General features: G+C 40.2%; 1 protein-coding gene across 1 annotated transcript in view; it reads left to right on the plus strand.

Annotated features, from left to right (window-relative positions):
• The window catches only part of LOC146003023 (TLE family member 5-like), a 173,365-nt gene extending 155,646 nt beyond the window's left edge, over positions 1-17,719 (plus strand). The window contains exons 7-8 of the mRNA XM_083141184.1: positions 15,043-15,072; positions 17,477-17,719. Coding sequence (XP_082997310.1) covers positions 15,043-15,072; positions 17,477-17,719 — 273 coding nt within the window. The remainder of the gene's footprint in view (positions 1-15,042; positions 15,073-17,476) is intronic.
• The last annotated feature ends 3,973 nt before the right edge of the window (positions 17,720-21,692 follow it).

Here is a 21,692-nt window from a genome sequence, read left to right on the forward strand (position 1 = left end):
CATGCCAGAAACAAATGAAGCATTGTGGCCGTTGTTGACAGATTCTGGTAATGTGCACAGCTCCGCATGCGCCCTACCCCCGGAATATCAATATTGCCAACTCACAATGTCGAGCATATCCAGGAGAAATTGGCAACACTGCGGACGATTGAAGAAAATCGAGTAGACACAAATATCGATTCTTGATATTTTCATATTTGTGTCATATTTTCTTGCAGTTGGTTACATGGCCATGTGTTGCTTATGTCTGGTCAGTAAGTTTTAAAAGTTACTAGTGTTGCTAACCAAAAACATAAGAGACTAAAATATTAACTTTTCATCTTGCACATAAAATCGCTATTTCTAAAGCCACGAAAGTGCTGCCTGCACGTCATTTGTATAGTTGCTAATCACTAGGGCTCGGATAGTTATGCACTAAAAAACGCAAAATATGCACTTTAAAACCCCGTCTAATTTATAAATGCTGTATATTACAAACCATGAAACATTACATGCCAGGCAGTGAGTATGCATTATTATGAATGCTCACTCGCTACACAGATTTTTTTTTCAATTAATATGGTTCTGCGTTAAATGAAACACAATACATTACAGATCAAGATCATGATTGCATTTGATAACAACATGATGTCTCAAATTGTCGAACTTGAAATTCTTTCTGTTTTCAGCTAGAATAGTCTTATATTCAGAAAACACACGTTCCACTTCGCAAGATACAAGTGGACTGTATTTTAGGGCAACAGAATCAGACACATCAAGTTCCAGATCATCCACACGTTGTCCATTTGTATGGAGAATTTTGCAAACTTTCACCATTGTTGCAAACCCAGTGTTCTTTTTCAATACTGCATCGAATTTCTGTACATACACAGGATCTTCAACCTGGGCGAGGGCCTCTTTACCGTCTTCTATAATTTGGTGCTTGTTTGAAGTTGTTGAAAGAAGAAAGACACAGAAAAGATAAAAAAGAGAGAAGCGAGAAGAAGAAAAATAAATACAGTATATGCTCGGTGTTGGTTGTGGATACAAAAATATGCACAACATGAACGTATTTTCATACAAATATGCACCTGCATATGAAATATGCATTTTAATTAAAAATCCTTAAATTTGCATATGCAAAATGCATAATTATTCGAGCCCTACTAATCACTGACTACAGGGGTGGAAATTATAAGTAAAACCATAAAGAGTAGATTTTGCTTTTTTGTCCGGAATATATATATATATATATATATAAAATCAGTGGCGTATGCTAACTCTTAAGACCCAGGCTATCTCACTATGACACCTGGTACTAGGCTGTTGAGGAAGGGAGAAGAATAGGCTCATTCTTGACGCCTTCAAGGAAGTCACGTTGCCATCCCAAGGGTAGTCAGGTTGCAAACTTATAAAAATTCAGGTTGCCAACTTCTAAGAATTCACGTTGCCAACTCCTAAGAATTCAGGTTGCCAACTCCTAAGAATTCAGGTTGCCAACTCCTAAGAATTCTGGTTGCCAACTTCAGAATCGCCATTATCTTCTTTTTCAAATCAGCTTAATTCACACAGTTTCTAAGAGATTTCTTTTCAGTATTTTACTTTTTAGGCTCCAGGCTTCGCAGATAGCCTAACTAGCCTGGAATATACGCTCCTGATATATATTATATATATTTACTGCATTTTGGGGAATACATGATCACCTCCGTGAAAACCAAATATATAATAAAGACTGCCGAGGAAAATATTCTGTTAAAATATAACACACAATAGAAAAAAGCACGATGGAAAAGACACTAAAATTAGTCCTGGCCAGGCACGTATCTAGAAATAAATTTCGGAGGGTCCGAAACAAGCGTCTCAGGAATAATAAAATAATAATAATAAAGTTAAAATAATTATATTAAATTGAAATAACACTAATTAATATTATATTATTACATGAATAGAAGAATACCGAATAGGATTAGAGATATAACAGCACGTATCCGTTATCTAGCTTACCTGTAGTTAAGATCGGCATAATTTGTATAAAAACAAGTGTCCTGGCAAAGAAATTGTCAAATAGGTGAGGAATTTAATATGTATTGAATAAGAAATGGATGTTAAATTCAGTTAGCGAAGTAAAGTTCCTGATGAATATTTTATGCATATTATAAATGCATGCATAAATCTTTGGTACTGTCCTTCTAAGCCGTGTGATCAAATATAATCCGTGCCTTCCAGTAAGTTCAGAGGAAATTATAACCATCGATTATGCAATAAATGCTAAACAAGTATATTTTCATTATTTAGTTTTATATACTCGTAAGTCGGAAGCGGCCCGGCGCCCACCCAGCGTCGAATGACATGGGTACCTTAGGGAAACCCTGGGGGGTAAAGGCGGTCAGGGGGGTGATGCTGATCACATCACCCCCAGTCATGACCGGATCAAGAAAGTGTGGGGCGTTACCTCCACACCCCCTATACGTCTTCATGGCGTGGTGCTAAGCACAGGGGAGCACTTTACCTTTTTACCTTTATACTGGTAAGTCTCCCACCCCCTAAATACTTCCTTGGTCCTGGCTACCCCGGTGTCGTAGAACGTCGTCGCTTTGTAATCAAGGGGTCCCGAGTTCGATATCCTGTGGAGGCACACTGCACAGCGGTTCGGACCCAACTTTAGACTGTAGGCCCAGTCTCGATTAGCCTATCTGTACATAAAGTGGACTTACAACAAAAAGTTCAAATTGGTTTTAAGCTTTCAACCCGTTCAACTCATCTGTAAGTCCAGTTTCTGATTACAGAAAATATATAACATTGTGGGAGTCAACATAGCGCAGGAAAGGAAGTACTGTAACCACAGCTCCAACTCTGCTCCTCATTCCGCAACGCTGTCGCCACTCCCACGTGGGTACCGATAAGGTTGCTTGCTTCCTGTTTCTGCTCGCACGGTCAAGGTCTTGAGGATGAACTCGTATCAACTCATTATGAAAACTCAAATGATGATCTATCACTGTGAGTATTAGCCTTTGCCCTGCGCTGACGCGGCTCATCAGGCAACTTCCGGTGTGCTCCCGCGCTGTCTGGAGTAAGCCGGAAGGGGAGGGGAAGGAATGTCTTCCGCACGTGACGAATCGCGTGCTCAGGTCCGCTGTGGCTTCTTTTGGGAGCTCTCCGAACCTTGTGACATTCATCGGAAATTTATCTCGATAAAGGATGTCCTCTCCATGATGTAAGAGTAAAGAGTTCAGTTTCGTTCTGGTTTCAGATCTCCAGACCTCGTCTGATATTTGTCTTTCTGGAGAGGAGAGGGAGAAAAGAAAACGCACTTGTTTTCTTTTGAGGCTGAACTTTCGTATGGCCCTGTGCAATGGGCAATTGTGTCCGATCGACACTTCTCATTTACATTGTGTTCTGCTTTTTTTCTGCGTTTCTGCCACCTTTGGTTGGAGCATTCACAAAGGAAAGAGAAACTGGAACCAGAAACCTTGAGTGGCCAGTCTTCTTTTCGTTTTCTTTTCTTCTCTCGTTTTCCCTTCCCATCTCTTTTTTCTCATCTTCCCTTCTCATTTATCCTCTTTTCTTGTTTTCCCTTCCTCTCTCTTTTTCTCTTCTCTTCTCTTCTCTTTTATCCTCTTTTCTTGTTTTCCCTTCCTATCTCTTTTTGACCTCTTCTCTTCTCTTTTATCCTCTTTTCTTGTTGTCCCTTCCTATCTCTTTTATCCTCTTTTCTTGTTTTCCGTTCCTATCCCTTTTTCTCCTCTTCTCTTCTCATTTATCCTCTTTTCTTGGTTTCCCTTCCTATCTCTTTTTTCTCTTCTCTTTTATCCTCTTTTCTTGTTTTCCCTTCCTATTTCTTTTTTCTCTTCCCTTCTCATTTATCCTTTTTTCTTGGTTTCCCTTCCTATCTCCCTTTTATCTTCTTCCATTCCATCTCCTTTTTTTCCATTCTTCCCTTCTCATTTCTTATCTTACCTTCTTTTCCCTTCCTCTTTTTCTCTTCTTCCTTTCTCGTTTCTTCTCTTTCCATCTTTTCCCTTCCTATCTCTTTTGCTCATATCATAACGTTTTGCGTTACCGAGGAACATGACACGCTTTTGGCGGGGATCGAGTGCGTGCCTCCCGTTACCGTGGAGCCGTAACATCGGTATTTGTCGCGCGAGAATGATCGGAAAACAACTTTCTCAAAAATAATTTCCAACATTGTCATGAGCAAGCGTAAGCATAGTACCGGCAATTTAAAATACTAATTTTATAGCACAATGAAGGTATAATTTTATGTAAATGTGGCAGAAACGTGTGCTAAAATAAAAACGGGAATGTTTGAAAAAATATATATAACCGAAAAGTAGGACTTTGCTAGGGTTAAACACACGATCTATCAGAGCCTCGAACCCTCTCTACATGAAGCAAACTGTAGCCTGTTTGATGTTGCTCCTTCTGTGCAGAAGGGGTTGGATTCGCGGCGGTCGTCATTTGCGTGTGAGACATCCTTTTTCTACGCGAGGAAGATCTCGCGTGTTGCTGGCATCCCCGGGTTCATCTTCTCCCCCCTCTCTTGTCCCCCCCCCCTTCCCTCCCTCTCCCCACAGTCGGGGAACTCTGTGCTCGGCACGCTCCAGCGGCGCCACTCCACTTCCACGGGAGCGGATATCGTTAGTCTTTTGTCAACTGCATGATGGAAGATGGGGGAGACTAGAGCCACCAGCTGAGAGTGTGAGGCCGTTCCATTCGGATTTGTGTGTAGAGAGAGAGAGAGAGACGCAGTGGTCCACCCTTTCCACTGTAGGCGACTACCAAAACGAGTTGCCAATCTCCAAACCCTTTCTCGAGCTTTGCTCCCCATCCAACACTAGCAAACAGAAAATTGTCGGCAGGAATGTGGTGAGAAATATCGGATTGATTTTGTTTTAATTTCCTTCCCTTCCACTTGCGGCTAATCGCGAAGATGAAGATGAAGGTGAGTAGTGATGAGATGCACGAAGGGACATTTACAAACATAAGGCCACAACATGAGCACCACAGAGGATTATACTGTGATACTTATTGTATCCTTTTAGGTGTTTAATATGTTTAAAATGTTAATTGTCTATTATGACGTAATTTGTTTTGTTCAATTGGGTAGTCTTTTATGGTTATGAACTAACCTTAAAAAACATTTGATTGTGAGTGGAGAGGAGAGAGATTATGGATGTTGCTGGAATAATGAAAGTGATTTTGGAAATGTGAATGTTTTAATTTGTGTAGTGAAGAAGTATTATGATCTAAATACACTTTTGTTTGTAATAAGAAGTTTAATTGTGAGTTCAAGTGTAATATATTAACATTAACTGACTTCTAAATATACTTTTGTGTGCGAGAGTTAGTAAGATTTACGTAAGCATATCCTTATCTGATTTCCCACAACCTGAGGGCTTCATAGTAAGCTGATAAGTCACAGGCTCGCTGTTGAGGAATAAACGTAAGTAGTTCCACTGAGAATAATCCGGGGAACGTAGCAACTAGCTCCGAGTCCAGGCGCCTGAGCCTCGCTAGTCTACGTTTACTACGTGGAAGAGAGTTTGTTGACATTCGGGTGTTCTTAAGATGGGGATGGATCACTCCGCGGAAAATATATTTTTAACATCGGCAGTAATCAGCGTTGGAAGTAATCAGTTACCTTTTTTTTTAGGAAAAACTTTACTTTTTAAAGTAAATGTCGGTAACCGAGTTACTTTTTTGCTGTAGAAATAACGATATCTGCAGTTACTTTACGACACTTAAACTTGTAAATTTGAACACGGCGGAAGAGCTAAATTTGGTAACTGTGTTTCCAATTATGTACCCCGTGTGGATGCTAAGGTGAAATTATTTTCACGGGATCGCCAAAGGCAAGGAAGCTAGGCTTCGTTACATGCTAAGTTTAGAAAAGTCACACTTTATTGCAATAGCGCGCGAAGACGATAGTGTTTTGGCTGCATTCATTTCAAAGTTGCTGGTTGAGCCAAAAATAAGTAATTGAACTAAGTAACTGTTACTAAGTTACTTTTAAACAAGTAAGTTTCCGAACGCTGTCAATTATAGTGGATAAAGGCCTGAAAGGAACTATGTGGGCCAACGATACACGTTAAAAGAGAACAATGTCCGTAAATTTACGATCACACTGAAAATGCAAAATTTACTCATGATTCATCTACCAGTATTGTCACCGTAACGTAAACTTATTAACACTAAATCCAACTTGTAAATTACAAATACGGTAAATGACAATAGATAATGTAAAATTATTGTAGAACTGTTTAAAACATTGATTGTTATCGTGAGGGGTGCAGATTGGCACTAGTATGCAAATGTAGTTTACGTAGAAGTACGTAAAAGTTGATACTCGAGTAAAAGCATGTTTACGCTACTTTTACTAGAGAGCACGAAGTGCAGACAAATGAAGGGCGAGAAACGCTGAGGGGTGCTTTTCCTGTGCTTACTGTGTTGTTATTATTTATACCTTGACAATAAATGGCGCTGAATCTAAACTTCTATCAGGAATCAACTCCGAGAACTCTGATTACAAGGTTGCTAGTCTTTTACTTGCCTTGCTAGAGTAGCAGCGCTGCGATGTGGGTCGACGGAGTGACGTGTCACCCCATGGATATGCCATCGTTACTCAAAGGGCTGTGTTCAGTCCGGGTCATATAAATTTCGAATAAAACGCGGCAGAGTGGAGCGTACATCATTGCGCCCTCATGCGTTTGTGCGTAAACGCGACGCGCGTCATAGACGACAGCGAAAGGGCGACAAAGTGCGAAAATCAGGTGATGCTATTAGGCGCGCATTAACAACGGTGCATCGCAGTAATAACAACTTACAACTCGATTAAAGACCCGCGCGGATGAAGCTGTTGGCCAGCGTTGGTCGAGGGTTGGTGGGGGAGAAGTGCAAGGGGAGGGGAGAGCGTCCACAACAATGCAACCGAGCGGGACGCTTTTGTGGTGCAAATTAATTTTTAATGCCTCCCCCCTCTCCCCCACTCCACGTTCCCCCAGCGGTGACCGCGAGCGATTGAAATCTCCCACGCAAAACAGACCTTTGCGTCATGTATAATACAGAGTGTTGGGTTTTGGTGGTCGGCAGAATTCGATAACGTCCGCATCACAAACCGAATGAGTGTCCCAATCCATTCGTTCAACAAAATTCCCACGTGTGCGTGAATGCTTGCAGAAAATTTTGTTTGGAATTCGAAGCGCGATAAGTTGAAACAGCGGCAGAGCTAACTAACGCTGTTTACGGTGAACACACTCTGCTCTCACTACCCCACCCCACCCCTCTCGCTACGCCTAGTTTGCATTTGTAATTGACGATGCATTGCAAGGGCAGAAGCGAGTGCATTTTTATACACATTTCATCTTAAATAACTGATGAGCACATTTTTTCGTTTCCCGCATATTTATCAAAAGAGCAGTTGTGGCTCGAAGGTAATGTCGTACATTATTACAAAAAATACATGTCAGTGCCAATATGAAACTGTGCTGCGTTGTTGCACACATCATTAAAAAAAACAGTCCCTCCTTGATAACCTGCACGCTTTGTGAACGTTTGTCTGTATTGCACGATATATATACACAAAGTTTCATCACAACATATCTCACATATTTATCTTCTTCTTGTGCGTTTCGTGACTTTTATAAGTCAGTAGCTATACACAAAGAAAACAGTTGTTTGGAATAACTAAAGAAGTAGTCTTGTAAACAAATATTTGTATAAATATCTGGCAAATAAATAATTGGTCACCAGAATCAACATTAGTCAAAGTTCGAAATTTAGCCAAGGGTATCAACTTTTTTTTATTGCGCCTACCAAAAAGCTTAACTTGTAGTTTCGTTAATTCAAACAAATTCTTCTTCACTGTGCGAATGGGGAACATTTTACGAGTAATGCAAGTTACGGATAAAAGTGACAATTGTTGGTAGGAACTTATCACTTACAAGAAGTAAAGCATTTGGAGCGTATGAAATACGTTGAATATGAAACTATTTTTCTTCTTTCAACAATATGAAACCGTTCGAGACGTCATAAAACAGAATTTATCTATTGTAATAATTTATGTTAATTGTTTGATTGAGTTAGTGTTTTAAGTCCACTTTATGCACAGTAGGCTAATTGGGACTGGACCTAAAGTTTAAAGCGGGATCCAATTCATGTTAGATTTCAAATACTTTAACTTTAGAGATGAAATTATAAACTTTACTTGCACATTAACAAGAATATTGCCACTTCAAGAAAATTAATAATCAGAAATTAATGATGCAGTCAGGTGAATACGTGAATATTTTGCAGGAAATCGCTTTAATTTTAGAATCCAAATACAGGACACATTCAACTGGGTAAATTCTTGTAATTTTTAAATCTGTTAGTTGGAAAGAAGCATTGGTGTTGGGAGTAGAGAACAAACAGGTCTAATGACCCCATAGAAATTGATATCTTTCATATCAAATTAGAAAAAAATATATTAATATTATTTTTATTTTGTAGCCGATGACCGAAATGAAGTTAATTAATTATTATTGCATTAGAAAAATTAAAGTTAAAAAAGGGTATTAGGCGGAAAAATTGATTGTAAAGGACATGAACCAGATCAGAACTTCGTGTTTTTTTAGATTTATCACTCAATCCAAGTACTAGATGCATTCGTCAGTTTTCAAAATTCAAAATTCCAAAACTAAGATTTTAAATAATAAGAGTGTACAGAATGTAAAATTTATGACTAAAATTTCCTTTGTTTTCAAAGATTTCCTCGAACGAGGTCTGTAAAAATATATTGACTAGTATATTCAGTATATTTAAATGAAAAAAAAAAAAAACGTGTATAGGATTTTTATTTGTGTAGTGGCTCCTCGAACAGAAGTTTCTCCGAAGGTGGTAATGATAATGACAATCAGGTGGCAATAACCCAATAGTTTATTGTTAGTTTATAATGATAATTAATATCATAATTTTACTATTGAGTTCTATGTCACGGTCTGACCACCCCCCTGTAGCCTGTAACACCGTTGATAATATCAATATCTCTGAGGATAAGGAAGAAAGCTCTACGTGAGGGTTATCTAGATGCTTCAAACCCACTCCTCACATAATCATTATCATCTCGGTGTTTTTTCTTGGCCGTGCTTTTCACGAAGCCACTAACTTGTTTTATTACCTGCAAGGTTTCATTTTATTTAGTCGCCGATAGATGGCAGTATAATAGTTTCTGTGAAAAATCAGACATTTGGAAAGTTCTGTGAAGATGCATTTTTTTACCTTTGTTTATAGAGAAAACAAAATGTTTGGTGTACACAGTTGTTTTTTTTTTACTCGTAGAATAGTCGTCGATTGATCTTTGTCCAGCCCGACAGAAAATGTTTGTTTTCGCTCATACGCGCTGTAAATAACAAACAGACCGAACAGAGTTTATCGACTTTCCCATTGTGTCCGTGTGTGTACATTTTTTCCGCCGACCTTGGGTGTGCACTTTGGGAGTGCCTGCGTATTCGTTTGCTGTATCGGATTGATTTTCCGCCGAGCGGAATGCGTGGCTCCCGTTGCCATTCGGATTGTTTGGGAGCACGCAATCATGTTCGGAAACGTAATCGTTAATTATTGTGACAGCATGTTCAATAATGGGCGGTGAAAAGTGTTGTTGGAGGGTGCGCCGACTTTTACCGGTTCTTAACTTTTTGAGTTCAGCGACGCGGTGAAGCAATTTGAGCTAAATCGATTGTCTTCTAAAAATGTAAAGGGGGTTGTAAAATTTTAGGCCCCTAGGCTATCCCAACAGGAATGACAATAGACAGTTGGGAAGGTGAAAAGGCTGCCGCCTGAGGAAAGCAAAATTAACACATTCAAGAAGAATATGCCGGACACTTCAAACGACATTAAAGACACGATAGAGAAGAAAAGAGAAAATGCAACAAGGAAAAGGTAGAAAAAGAGAGAAGGGGAAGCGAGAAACAGAAAAAAGGGGAAAGCAAAGAACAGAAGAGAAGATAAGAACAACGAGGAAAAAGCAGAGAGAGAGGAAACAGAGTAATGAAGGAAAAACAGGAAAAGAGAGTGAAGAAATAAAAAACGAGAAAAAATGAAGGAAAAAAACAGCGAGGAAAATGAATGAGGAAAGAAGAAACGTGAAAAATAGAAATAAGTGGGAAGAGCTAGGAAGATGGGAATAACTGAGAAAGAAAGATATAAGCAACAAGTAAAAGGCGGAGAGAAAGGGTAAATCGAGAAACTTAGAAATAAAGGGAAAAGCAACAAGAAAGAGGCAGAGAAAGATGGGAAAGTGAACAGAGAAGAAAAGAGAAAAACAAGGAGGAGAAAGCAAAGAGGGAGAAGGAAACATTAGTAAAGGAAAAAGGATAGAGAGAGATGGGAAAAACGAAGAATTGAGAAGAAAAGGAAAGAAACAACAAGGTAAAGGCGGGGAGAGAGGGGGAGAAGCGAGAAACAGAGAAAGAGGCAGGGCGAAGAGAGAGAGGGGGGAATCGAAAAACATAAAGAGGCAGGGCGAAGAGAGAGAGGGGGAAGCGAGAAACAGAGAAAGAGGCAGGGCGAAGAAAGAGAGGGGGAAGCGAGAAACAGAGAAAGAGGCAGGGCGAAGAAAGAGAGGGGGAAGCGAGAAACAGAAAGAGGCAGGGCGATGAGAGAGGGGGAAGCGAGAAACAGAAAGAGGCAGGGCGAAGAGAGAGAGAGAGGGAAGCGAGAAACAGAGAAAGAGGCAGGGCGAAGAGAGAGGGGAAACGAGAATCAGAAAGAGGCAGGGCGAAGAGAGAGAGGGGGAAGCGAGAAAAAGAGAAAGAGGCAGGGCGAAGAGAGAAAGGAAGTGAGAAACAGAGAAAGAGGCAGGGCGAAGAGCGAGAGGGGGAAGCGAGAAACAGAGAAAGAGGCAGGGCGAAGAGAGAGAGGGGGAAGCGAGAAACAGAGAAAGAGGCAGGGCGAAGAGAGAGAGGGGGAAGCGAGAAACAGAGAAAGAGGCAGGGCGACGAAAGAGAGTGGGAAGCGAGAAACAGAAAGAGGTAGGGCGAAGAGAGAGAGGGGGAAGCGAGAAACAGAAAGAGGCAGGGCGAAGAGAGAGGGGGAAGCGAGAAACAGAAAGAGGCAGGGCGAAGAGAGAGAGGGAAGCGAGAAACAGAGAAAGAGGCAGGGCGAAGAGAGAGAGAAAGACGTGCATGTAGCGTTTGCGTGCCTCGCTGCCAAAGGTTGGCGCGGCGGTTTGTTCGGGCGATGTTCGTGATGAGAAGCCATTGTAAACACGGAGGTGGATGCGGGAAGTCCTTCCCCGCACGCATGGGAATACTCAGAAACCCTCATAAATCTCCCTCAGCGGCTGCTCAAAATGCGCACTGGCTGTGTGTTCTGTTTTTACGCGCCGCGATAACTAAGTACCGAACAGGCACTCGCTGTCATCGCACTCCGAGGCAAATGGCTGCTCTGTCACGGGACAAGGATGTGCGAAATAGAGAAAAATCATTGGAGGCAGTGGAGACGAGAAGTGGGTAAGGACATAACGCGCGTTTCTCGTAACATTTTATTGAACTGTTGGCAACTCTTGCAACGACAACGAGGAAGTTAATGTCCTTAGCGTAAACAAAATTACTAAAATCCCGTAATGCAATCCACCGCAACAAAACCTACTCCAGGTGTCCCGGGTTCGAAGTAAGTGTCCCATCAATTTCATCACTCATCAACATCGTCGTTCGTGTAGTTTAAATTCAATAGAGAGCCAGCAGTCGTAATATCATTAGTGCCACAACCGGTTCCAACTAAACAAACTAAAATAGTTTCCAAAGCGACTATTATCTTTCACCTCACGCTTGACATTTACAGTAAGTACCGAGATGAGTTACCTTATACCATGCCTCATGATAGCCTATGGTTAAGTCTTTCAACCAATGGTTAGCCTATGGTTAAGTCTTTCAACCAATGGTTAGCCTATGGTTAAGTCTCTCAACCAATAGTTAGCCTATGGTTAAGTATTTCAACCAATGGTTAGCCTTTGGTTAAGTATTTCAACCAACTGTTAGCTATCCTATGGTTAAGTATTTCAACCAACTGTTAGCCTATGGTTAAGTATTTCAACCAATGGTTAAGTCTTTTAACCAACGGTTAGCATATGGTTAAGTATTTCAACCAACGGTTAGCCTATGATTAAGTGTTTCAACCAATGGTTAGCCTATGGTTAAAACTCAACCAGCGGTTAGCGTATGGTTAAGTATTTCAACCAAGGGTTAGCCTATGGTTAAGTCTTTTAACCAATGATTCCCAGTTCGTTCCCAACGGAGACACAAAATCGAGGTCCGCATTAGGGTTGGCAAGATCCGAATCCGGGTACCCGATTCTCGGTTCTGGACATTGCCGGAAACCTGACTGAAAATTTCTTGCCATCCCTAGTCCAGATCCATGAAACAGTCTCGATTATCCTCTACACTTTTTCACATTTATGCCCAGTTGAGTTATTTTACATTAGAACTGCAATAAAACGTCACTCGGGTAGCTCCTAATCAGAAACTCTTACATGTCCATTCCTTCCGAACTTGACCAACTAACAGCGCGTTTTGTCAAAACAATCTTTCTTTCGAGCAACGCCTCGTTGCTTGTCTGAAGCCTTCATCCTTTAATAATAGTTCCACGCAACCATGACACGAGATCGGCGAGATTAAATCCAGTTCCCTTTCGAGATCTGCCCACGGAATCTGAGCTATTAAATGTGAACCTGAAGGGAGTAATGGGAGCTGATAAGCCACTCCGCCATTGGGCGAAGTTTGGGTGTGCTCTCTCCGCCCCTTTTCTCCATCGTCACGGTTCTTTAATCCTCTTACAGTTACAGATGAACAAATCAACTCTTTAAAATGAACCGTTCCAGAGACCTGTTCGTACTGTACAGTTCCGAGAGGAAACATTCCTTATTGACTCCAGTGGCGGACCAACTACTTTTCTTTTGTAGGTGGAGGAAGACCAGTTTAGCCTATTCTGCTGCTTTGTGGTTATTACAGCGTGCTACGACACTAAGGGTCCTGGGTTCGAATCCCGGCCTGGGTAAATGTTATTATACCACTCACCCTCATCTTCACGATTAGTCAAAAGTGGTAGAAGAGCAACGTAAAATAAACCAAATCACTCATTCAAGTCATCTCAGCCCTCTTCTTATTGGACCTATGAATTGACCTGAAGTATAATGATGTGGAGACTTGTTCTTAAGATTCGATTCATACGAACCACTTCGTTGAATCCAACTCTAATTTGGATTAGTTGTTGGTTGAAATGATTCGTTCGAAAACAAATTTCTTGGCATGAGACTTCAGAAATGTTGGACTGAAACGGATGAGAAAAGAGAAAGTTCATTATGTTAACAAAAATAGCGAAATAATTGGAATATAATTTTCTGAAAGAAGTAAGACAGACTGGCTCAGTTCACTTGAGAGCTGTATATTGGAGCGAGTCGCATGGTTCCATCAAAAGAGTTCTCTATCTTCGGTCGCATCTCTGCCCAAAGGGTGCAGGGTGGATGAAAAAGCACCACGCCCTTTGTCCCTCCACCCCTCCCCCGCAAAGGCTGGGAGCGTGGGCGTCTTCAACAAGGAAGTTTCCCCTTGTCATCCATTCAACACCTCCTTCCCTTCAGCACTTCTTAGCAAAGCAAATTAAGTCGCATTAGCAAAAATGGCGAACTTGGCCATGCATGAATAGGAAATCCTGGGGAAAAAAAGGGCCCCTTCCCCTTCTATATCGCTGTCTCCCCGGATAAAATTTTCAATCCGCTTAGCGACCGTGCCTCTCTCTCCCTCCGCAAGTTTTAAAAGGCGTAGTTGGGAAACATGCAAAGAATTTAGACTAATTTATGGCTGCCTGCTTGAATTTCGATAAAAGCTTACGGATTGGAATTCTGATTAGGGAGGAAGCTTTGAGTCGAAGGAATTTCTTTTCTCCCCGTTCCGGAAGGGAGGATTCTTCGAGGGGGAAGGCTAGAGAAGAAGCGGGAAAAAGAAGAAGAGTTATACCCTCTTGCTGCATACGTGTCTTGTGGGTTGCCTAATGTATCAGGATTACAAGAAAGCAAGGCAAGCTCGTAGGACTTCAGTACACAAGGTACACTGAGGCGAACAAATAGTACGTTTTGTGTATTTTTATTCTTTAGCCGAGATGCTGGAGCTACTAAATTCGTTAATACATCCACAGGAATTATGCAGAAAAATCTAAAACAAGTATGGAGTAACAAACGCTCAACGTAATAGATTGACAGGTGTATAAATGTAGTGACTAACTCGACATAAGCTTTGTTTTATGCCTCATGCTCTGTTAGTCTAATTGTAGCTGAATGTTTAAAGTGGAGTTTGCACCACTGAAATGGGTTTTTCACCGGAACCACTTGATTTAAAGGGACACTCTTAACTACTGGCCTAAGGAAATTAAAATTATTATGAATTTCAAGCTATACTTTATCAATTATGGTACACCACTGTAAAAAAGCTTATTGTCCATGAAGACACGCGTTTAATAAAACAAATACGATAAGAAGTGCGTTACTTACATTTTGATTGTTGGATATTCTGGGATTTAATATTGACTAAGATTTATTCCTTAGTGGGAATATAAAATGTTGTACATCTGATTTCAGAGTTTCTTTTAAATTTAAGTTTTCATTTGTGTTCATTACCTTGGTTACTTATCGTTATGTGGAATTTCATTGTTAACTAGTTTTATAATCATTTTATGTTATTTTTGCTATATAAAGACACGTATTATTGCGTCAAATTTTTGTTTCAGTGCATGAGTAGTCATTTATTATCTATTTCATACATTTTTCCTTCAGCTACAAAAATAATTTGTAGTTTGAAGAAAAGTAACATTACTTCTTTGTTCTTTTCTGCACACCAAAGTCTTGTGCTTACTTCCTAGTGGTTGATTGAAGGTTGTTCGAGCTTAGAAGTGGTTTGTAGATAATGCACAAGTAATAAGAGTGGTGTAGCAGTTGGGTCTGTTGAATATGTTTATTGTATCAATGCTGTCATATATTTTTTTGTAGTTTCTTGCAGACAACAAATGTAAAACAAATGAATGTTTATCTCTTTGCAGCAACAGCGTCCAGATCTACCTCGATTATTGGTGAGTACCTTTTGCACTGTTTTCATTTATTTCTTACATACTGGTCAATGGGGAATAGGGAGATATGGGTGTGTTTGCACTGTCAGTGGTGTTTTGTTGGTCTTCAAGTACTTCTATCACAACGATATGCACAACATATATATATATATATATATATATATATATATGTGTGTGTGTGTGTGTGTATTGATTATTTGTTCGAACTTAATAGAAACAATGATGCTGAAGAAGACACAATGTACACAAGCAGACACATTCGCTAAAGATAACTACGTTGGTAGCGAGATTCCTATACTTTTACAAATGTTGGTTGCTTGTTTCGAAAGCGCGATTTGAATTGGTGATCTATTTTGTCTTTCTACAAAGTAACGAAATTAGTAAATATGTCTTATGCAATATTAGTTTAGAGGTCAAATTGAAGCCAAACTGTCTGCATATTCTGCTATTTATCTATGTCCCAACATTTAAACATCATGGACAGGTCTGAATCGATTACATATTATATATTATATACGTACATATATTTTCTACGTTCCACACCATAAGTTATTCTGGCCACTGAAGTTTGGCCTAAAAACATGTTTGCTTAAATTTGAAATGTAATGAATACAAGAAACATAATTAATTTAGTTTCGTAAAGGAATAACCGTGTTCAGTATACACATCATGCATACATATATACACACATTTGCTGTAATCTGTTCCACTGCCATCTTTTTTCGAGCCGTTTATTATGAAATGCCTTCAGAGATGCAGAGCATCTGGCTACTGCTGATTGTACGGTCAAGAGCAAAAGTATGTCATAATTGACAAAGGAAATGCTTCTCTCAAAGCTACTACAATTTGTGTATGTAAACGCGAAGTAGGTAGAAGCCTGTACTTAAATTTACACTTGCAAAAAAATCAGGATCTCAGGAGTTCCTTTCTTGATTAAAACACACTTTTGATCTTGTCTTCACGTGCACTCTTTTAAGAACCCAAACCAAACGATTTTTTTCCTTGGAATTTTGTGTCGACTATTGTCTCCTAGTATTACATTCATTAACAATACGTATCTATATCTCTGTAACGCCATCAACATTGCACGTTCTTGCGGTTGTTGAGAACCTTAGGAATGCTGTGATGAATTCTCTTTGGTAACCACAAACGCTGTGGTTTCAGTTTTGCAAGTCTTCCATATCTTAATTCTTGCAATTCTTGTCAAATTGTTGTAGAAAGTAGAAGCAGTGTTTCACATTGGGACGCTAATGTAATAATGCATGCTGTAAATCTTAATTTTGCTTTGTAAAGTGCTGGTTATTTATATTTCCATGTGCTAATGTATATTTACTTCTTGTCTAAATGCACCCATCATATCTTGAGCCATCATCTTCAGTATAATATGATTTTGTATGAAATATATACAGACTGTATCTGTAACTCAAAGACAAGCTTTAAAGTTATATAGTGGTTGCTGGACATTTTCTAAACATGAAATTGTATCTCAAAGGATTAGTAACATTATGATTGCCTGAATGGGTGTAGTAGACAGACAGTGCCATCTATGAATTACTCCCGAAGATCTTTTAGATTTACTACTGGGATAACGTAACTCGTAACCCATAAAAATAAAACGGTTTTATATCCGGTGTAAAGGTGCGCCAGATCAACCTGAAAAGTTCCCAGCCATTACTTTGTTGTTCTCTATTACTCTTTATCATCTTTAAATGTCTTCCACCAGATGTAGTAGCAAAGTTGTTGTTTTTTTAACTTGTTGTTTTAAATACTCATATTTAGAAGAATGCTGTTAGTTATATGTTGCTTTGTCATATAATTTAAGTGCGTTTGAGGAGAGTGTTTTAGATATGATAAAATACAGGAGTTGTATTTTAAATATCTTGAAACAGTTTATTAGTACGTAATTGTCTTTTGTTAACATGCATTTGAAATTTTTGTCTTTAACCTCAGTCTCTCGTAATATATATTAATTAGGGTAATTAATAAATGAGAAGGGGACCTAATGATACGTACACTCTAAAATAAATATGCAACTGAATTGCCACCAAAAGTGGTGTTAACTAGTGTTGCCCACGAGACGAGACTTTGGCCTGTCTCGTCTCGTGGAGTCTCGTGGAAATGCTGTCTCGTCTCGAAAATATTAGTTTGTCTTATGGCACATGGTTAATCTCGTCTCGTCTGGAATTTTTAAAAGCCTGTCCCGTCTCGTCCCGTGGGCAACACTAGTGTTAACGCTCTAATTGGTGTAACACAACACCTAACCAAGTGTAAAAGGCCTCCATACTTGGTGTGCTTTATCATGGTGTAACAAGACACCGAAGATGGTGCTAAACACCAAATGGTGTGTCATATTTTTGGAGTTCATTAAGTGCCTTTCGACTTACTTTGTTATATTTGTTTATTCCAGCAACAAATGCATGCCCAGCAACTTCCTCACGCGGCGCATGCCCCCCCGATACCCATGATGCCCCACCCGGGCCTCCCTGGAGCACCGTCTCTTCCTCCGTCGAGTGCCGCGGGACTTTTGGGCCTCTCCGGAGCCTTGGGGCCCGGGTCCCACCCTCTCAGCATGCTCAGTTCGAAGCCTGACCTTCACAGGGACGACGTAAAGTCTGGAAGCGGTAAGTACAAAGACGAAGCTTTCAATTAGGACTTTAGATTATAGTGGCGAGTTATTATCAAATTTATTAGATTATTATACAACTCTAATTGCGTCTGATAGCTGGAAAGTTAATTGTGCTGTTTAAACCACGCCAAACTGGTGGTGTCATATCCAAATTTTTATTGTTGTATTATTTGTGTTTCCGTTAAAACATAATAAGAATATGCAAAGATTTAACGTGAACCTGTGCTCGAAAGATAGAAAGAAAACATGTAAAAATCAGTTTTGAAATTGATTGTTGAAATTCAGTTGTTCACCGGATATGTCTGGTTTGGTCTATTGTTCGAGAGGTGATTGTTTTGTTATTTCCAATACATCTGTACACTGTTCAGTTCATAATTTGCAAGACACATTTACGTGTCGAATGAATACATACTCGTAAATATCAATTTTAAATGCTTGTACGTGGGTTGGAAATTTAATAGTGGCAACTATTTATTCTCAAATGATACAAAAGAGGATATCTGTGTGAAACTTTTGCAGCCCTTCGATGTAGTCTCCAGCATTGTGTACAACCGTTGCCATTGTGTACAGTCGTAGTATTTCTGTAGCAGTGCCTGTTCTGTTGATGGTTTGAATTGAACGGTCAGTTGCCTGAAGAATCTATGGAACAGTTCGGAAGCTTCATCTTAGGGATCAAATCAAACTCACAGGGGCTGGTAGAGCATCGTGACAGCCCCATCGAGCTAACAAATCAGCCACAGGTTGTGCTCTATGCGGCCGAGCATTGTCCTACAGAATGATTGCAGGATTCAGCAGAAAGTGTCCCTTCTTCTTTCGCAACGTAAGTCGCAGGTTATTTTCCAAAAATGAACAATAATACTGCGCATTGAGGTACGGCGAGGATCGCCAGAACTTTCACATTACGTTCTGACGACTACACAACTTTTTAGACCGCCAACTCCAACGCCTAGTCACGGCCTATTGTTGGAAGGAAGAGTCCATTTACTGGAAGGTAGCTTAGATATCAAAGTAACACGTGGTATAAGTGAGAAGCACCGGTTTCGTTTTAATGGCATATGTAGAAACAGTGTTGCCACTATTAAATTTACAACCCATGTATAATGCAATTCAGTAGTAAGTTTGAAGAATAGATGTGACATTACGGTTAACAGTATATCAAAACCTGATCAAAGGACTGTTGCTTCATTTGACAGTAATGCGTACAATGAAAATTTTCTGTACGGTTTCCAAATTGTTGCACAAAATGAAACTTACTTTTAACACCTTCTCCACGAATACTGTTTTACATTCACCCAGTTCTTTCTTTCCTTGTCTTTTTTTAATTCCTGTTGCCACATAACTTGTTTTTTCACCTGAACCTTGTACTCCCAACTGACAACAATTTGTTTACATCCTTTACTTACACATCCTTGTTCATGTTTTATCAACTTCATATTGTCAAGCTGTCAAGACTTCTATTAACAGCGAGCACAAGCCAAAGGCTTTTCGAAAGGGCCATGATCGGTTAGCAATTCGCAATTAGTCGTATACAGTTTCTGTGCTGATCTTGCGATTACTGTAACAGGAAATCTAAACATTTACTCTAAATTACATGCAATTGAACGAACGTCCTTTGAATTAAAGACAGCTGTCAATGTTAAACGATTACCCTGTCTCTTTTTCTTTTTCCCCGAAATTCGATCGTCAAGTAATATGATCTGTTTATTGTTGCTGCAAAGGGGCATTGTTGCCCAGCTCGGGGTCTCGCATGTCAAAAGGCAAATGCGCCAATCACTGGAGTGTAATTGAACTGGACTGCGTCGTTTATAAGTTGACCATGGGGAGACTGACACATGCCTCCGAGCAACAATGGCTGACGGTGTACGCCATGACCATCGAGAAGCCTCCTCCCCCCCTTCCCATTCTCTCAGAATGCATTTCATTCCGCTGCCTTTATTTCGCGACGTCGGAAACAGTGAAAAGTGATGACCGCCTCTCCGTTCATTCCGTGGACAGTACAAGCACATGATATAATAGAAGCCACCAAAGAAGAAACAACGGCCATTGACCAGTCAGCCAATTTGTAAAACATTCTTCTTCATCGGAATACTATTTTTATCCTGGCAGTTGTGGCTTCAGGGAAATGCCCCATTTTCTGTTGGGGTTGGATATTCAAAACGTAAGTTAAAATGAACATGGAGAAAACCATAGGTTAACGATGCTGAAAGGCTTGAGTTTATCGAGTGTGAACCAGGAGAACGTAACATTAAAAATGCTGTTTTTAGTTTTGTTTATATAAACTTGAAGAGCTTTATTCGCAGTCAAATCTGCATACAAATGTCCACTTCTAATCGTTGGCAGGAAGGTGGAGTCTCGTATCTCCAGTTTACTGACTCTTTTTAAGAGTCAGACATATTCCTCAGAATACATTATTATTTACTATCTCCTGTAAGTTTGATAAATTGTAGAACCCAGGTTCGAATATCCGTTTCATCTGTTCATTTATTTAACCTTGCGATCTCGAGTAAAGTGGTCGTCCCCATTGGATGACCACTTTACATCAAAGAAAGTTCGGAAAGATCAGTTTTCCCCCTAACAACCACATGTCAGGTCCACGTGGAGTGCAATAAATCGTCCCCTGAAACCTTTCCCACCAATAGCGTCCGTCCAAGGAATGACACCTCTTGTCAAGTCCACGTGGAGTAAATGAGATGTTGCCAACTCAGTTTCTTTATAGAGATTACTGAACGCGAGGTTGCGGTTGCGTTATCTGTGCTAGGTTGTGTCATTGTGTTGTGCTATTTTTTTATACAATATCAAGACCTTGGGAGTAAAACGTCGCAGTGAATGAATGGATGTCTAAACACTGCACGCAAAAGTGACAACATCGGTTTAGAGAAAAACAGGTGGTGGCTCGAAACCAGATACGGGCCGAAGCATATTCTGCGTATAAATCAGATTGATTTAGTTTATTTTACTTCGCTTTCCTGCCACTTTTGGCTAATCGCGAAGGTACATATAAATGAGACAAAAATATCACAATAAAGTATGCAAATAGTTTTTCCCTAGCAACTTCCTAGCCTAAAGGCTCTGCGCCAGCAAAGTTCTTTTCAATGTTCCTCTTCTTTGCAAAAATGACTATGATATTCTCAATTCTGAACAATTACATCATAAAAATATCTTGAGATTTTTTAACTGCGGCGAGGCTGCAACACTGTTCCAAGCGGAGCATAGCAAATTGCAACCCTGGCTAGATGCCCTGTTCGTAAAGGCCTGTTGAGAGGCCTCCCCATCTACAAAAAAAAAGGAGTGTGTGTGTGTGTGTGTGTGTGTGTGAGAGAGAGAGAGAGAGAGAGAGAGAAGTAGCAAGGGGGGACTTGATAAGAGTGTAGCAGGCAGCTGCCATTCCACTTGCTCCCTAACCCTCTTTGCAGCCTTTCCCATCTCCCAACACCTCGTGTCAACACACCTCCCGCTCCCATCATCCTCTGCTGCAAACGTTATTGCCTGCGTGATAAAGATCCCTGTAGCAAGAGAGTTGTGAGAGGGGCACGGGAGGTGGAAGCCCCACACAAAGCATTCTTTTTTATATATTTTTTTTTATTTTCTCCCTGTGTGTGTGACCTTGTTGGTCCCTGCCCTCCGCTCTTCTTTCCAATCTTGGAAGGGCCCTTGAGGTTTGGAAGAACGCAAAAACGAGAGTTCTGCTCCCCTCGTTGGTGTCTGAAATGTGAGACGTTTCCTGCACCTATTGGGAAGTCTTTGAATGAAGGGTGACGTCAGTCCATGTACGGAATGGATACTAATTATGTCCTGAAAAATCGCCGTGTTTTATTTGCAAGTCAAGAGGTCTAGTCTAGTGTGACGTACTGAGTTCGTATTACAACGCACATATGCATAGCTGTAGAAAAGAGCTTCCTTAGATGGTAAGCGCCTGAATAGGGGAGATGAAACTTGAAGCAAAGACCTCAAAATAACATCCTCCTGATCTGGTAGCTAGACCTGGAACGGCTTTAAG

Source organism: Lepisma saccharinum, chromosome 19 (assembly GCF_977018435.1).
Source record: "Lepisma saccharinum chromosome 19, izLepSacc3.1, whole genome shotgun sequence".
NCBI lineage: Eukaryota > Metazoa > Arthropoda > Insecta > Zygentoma > Lepismatidae > Lepisma > Lepisma saccharinum.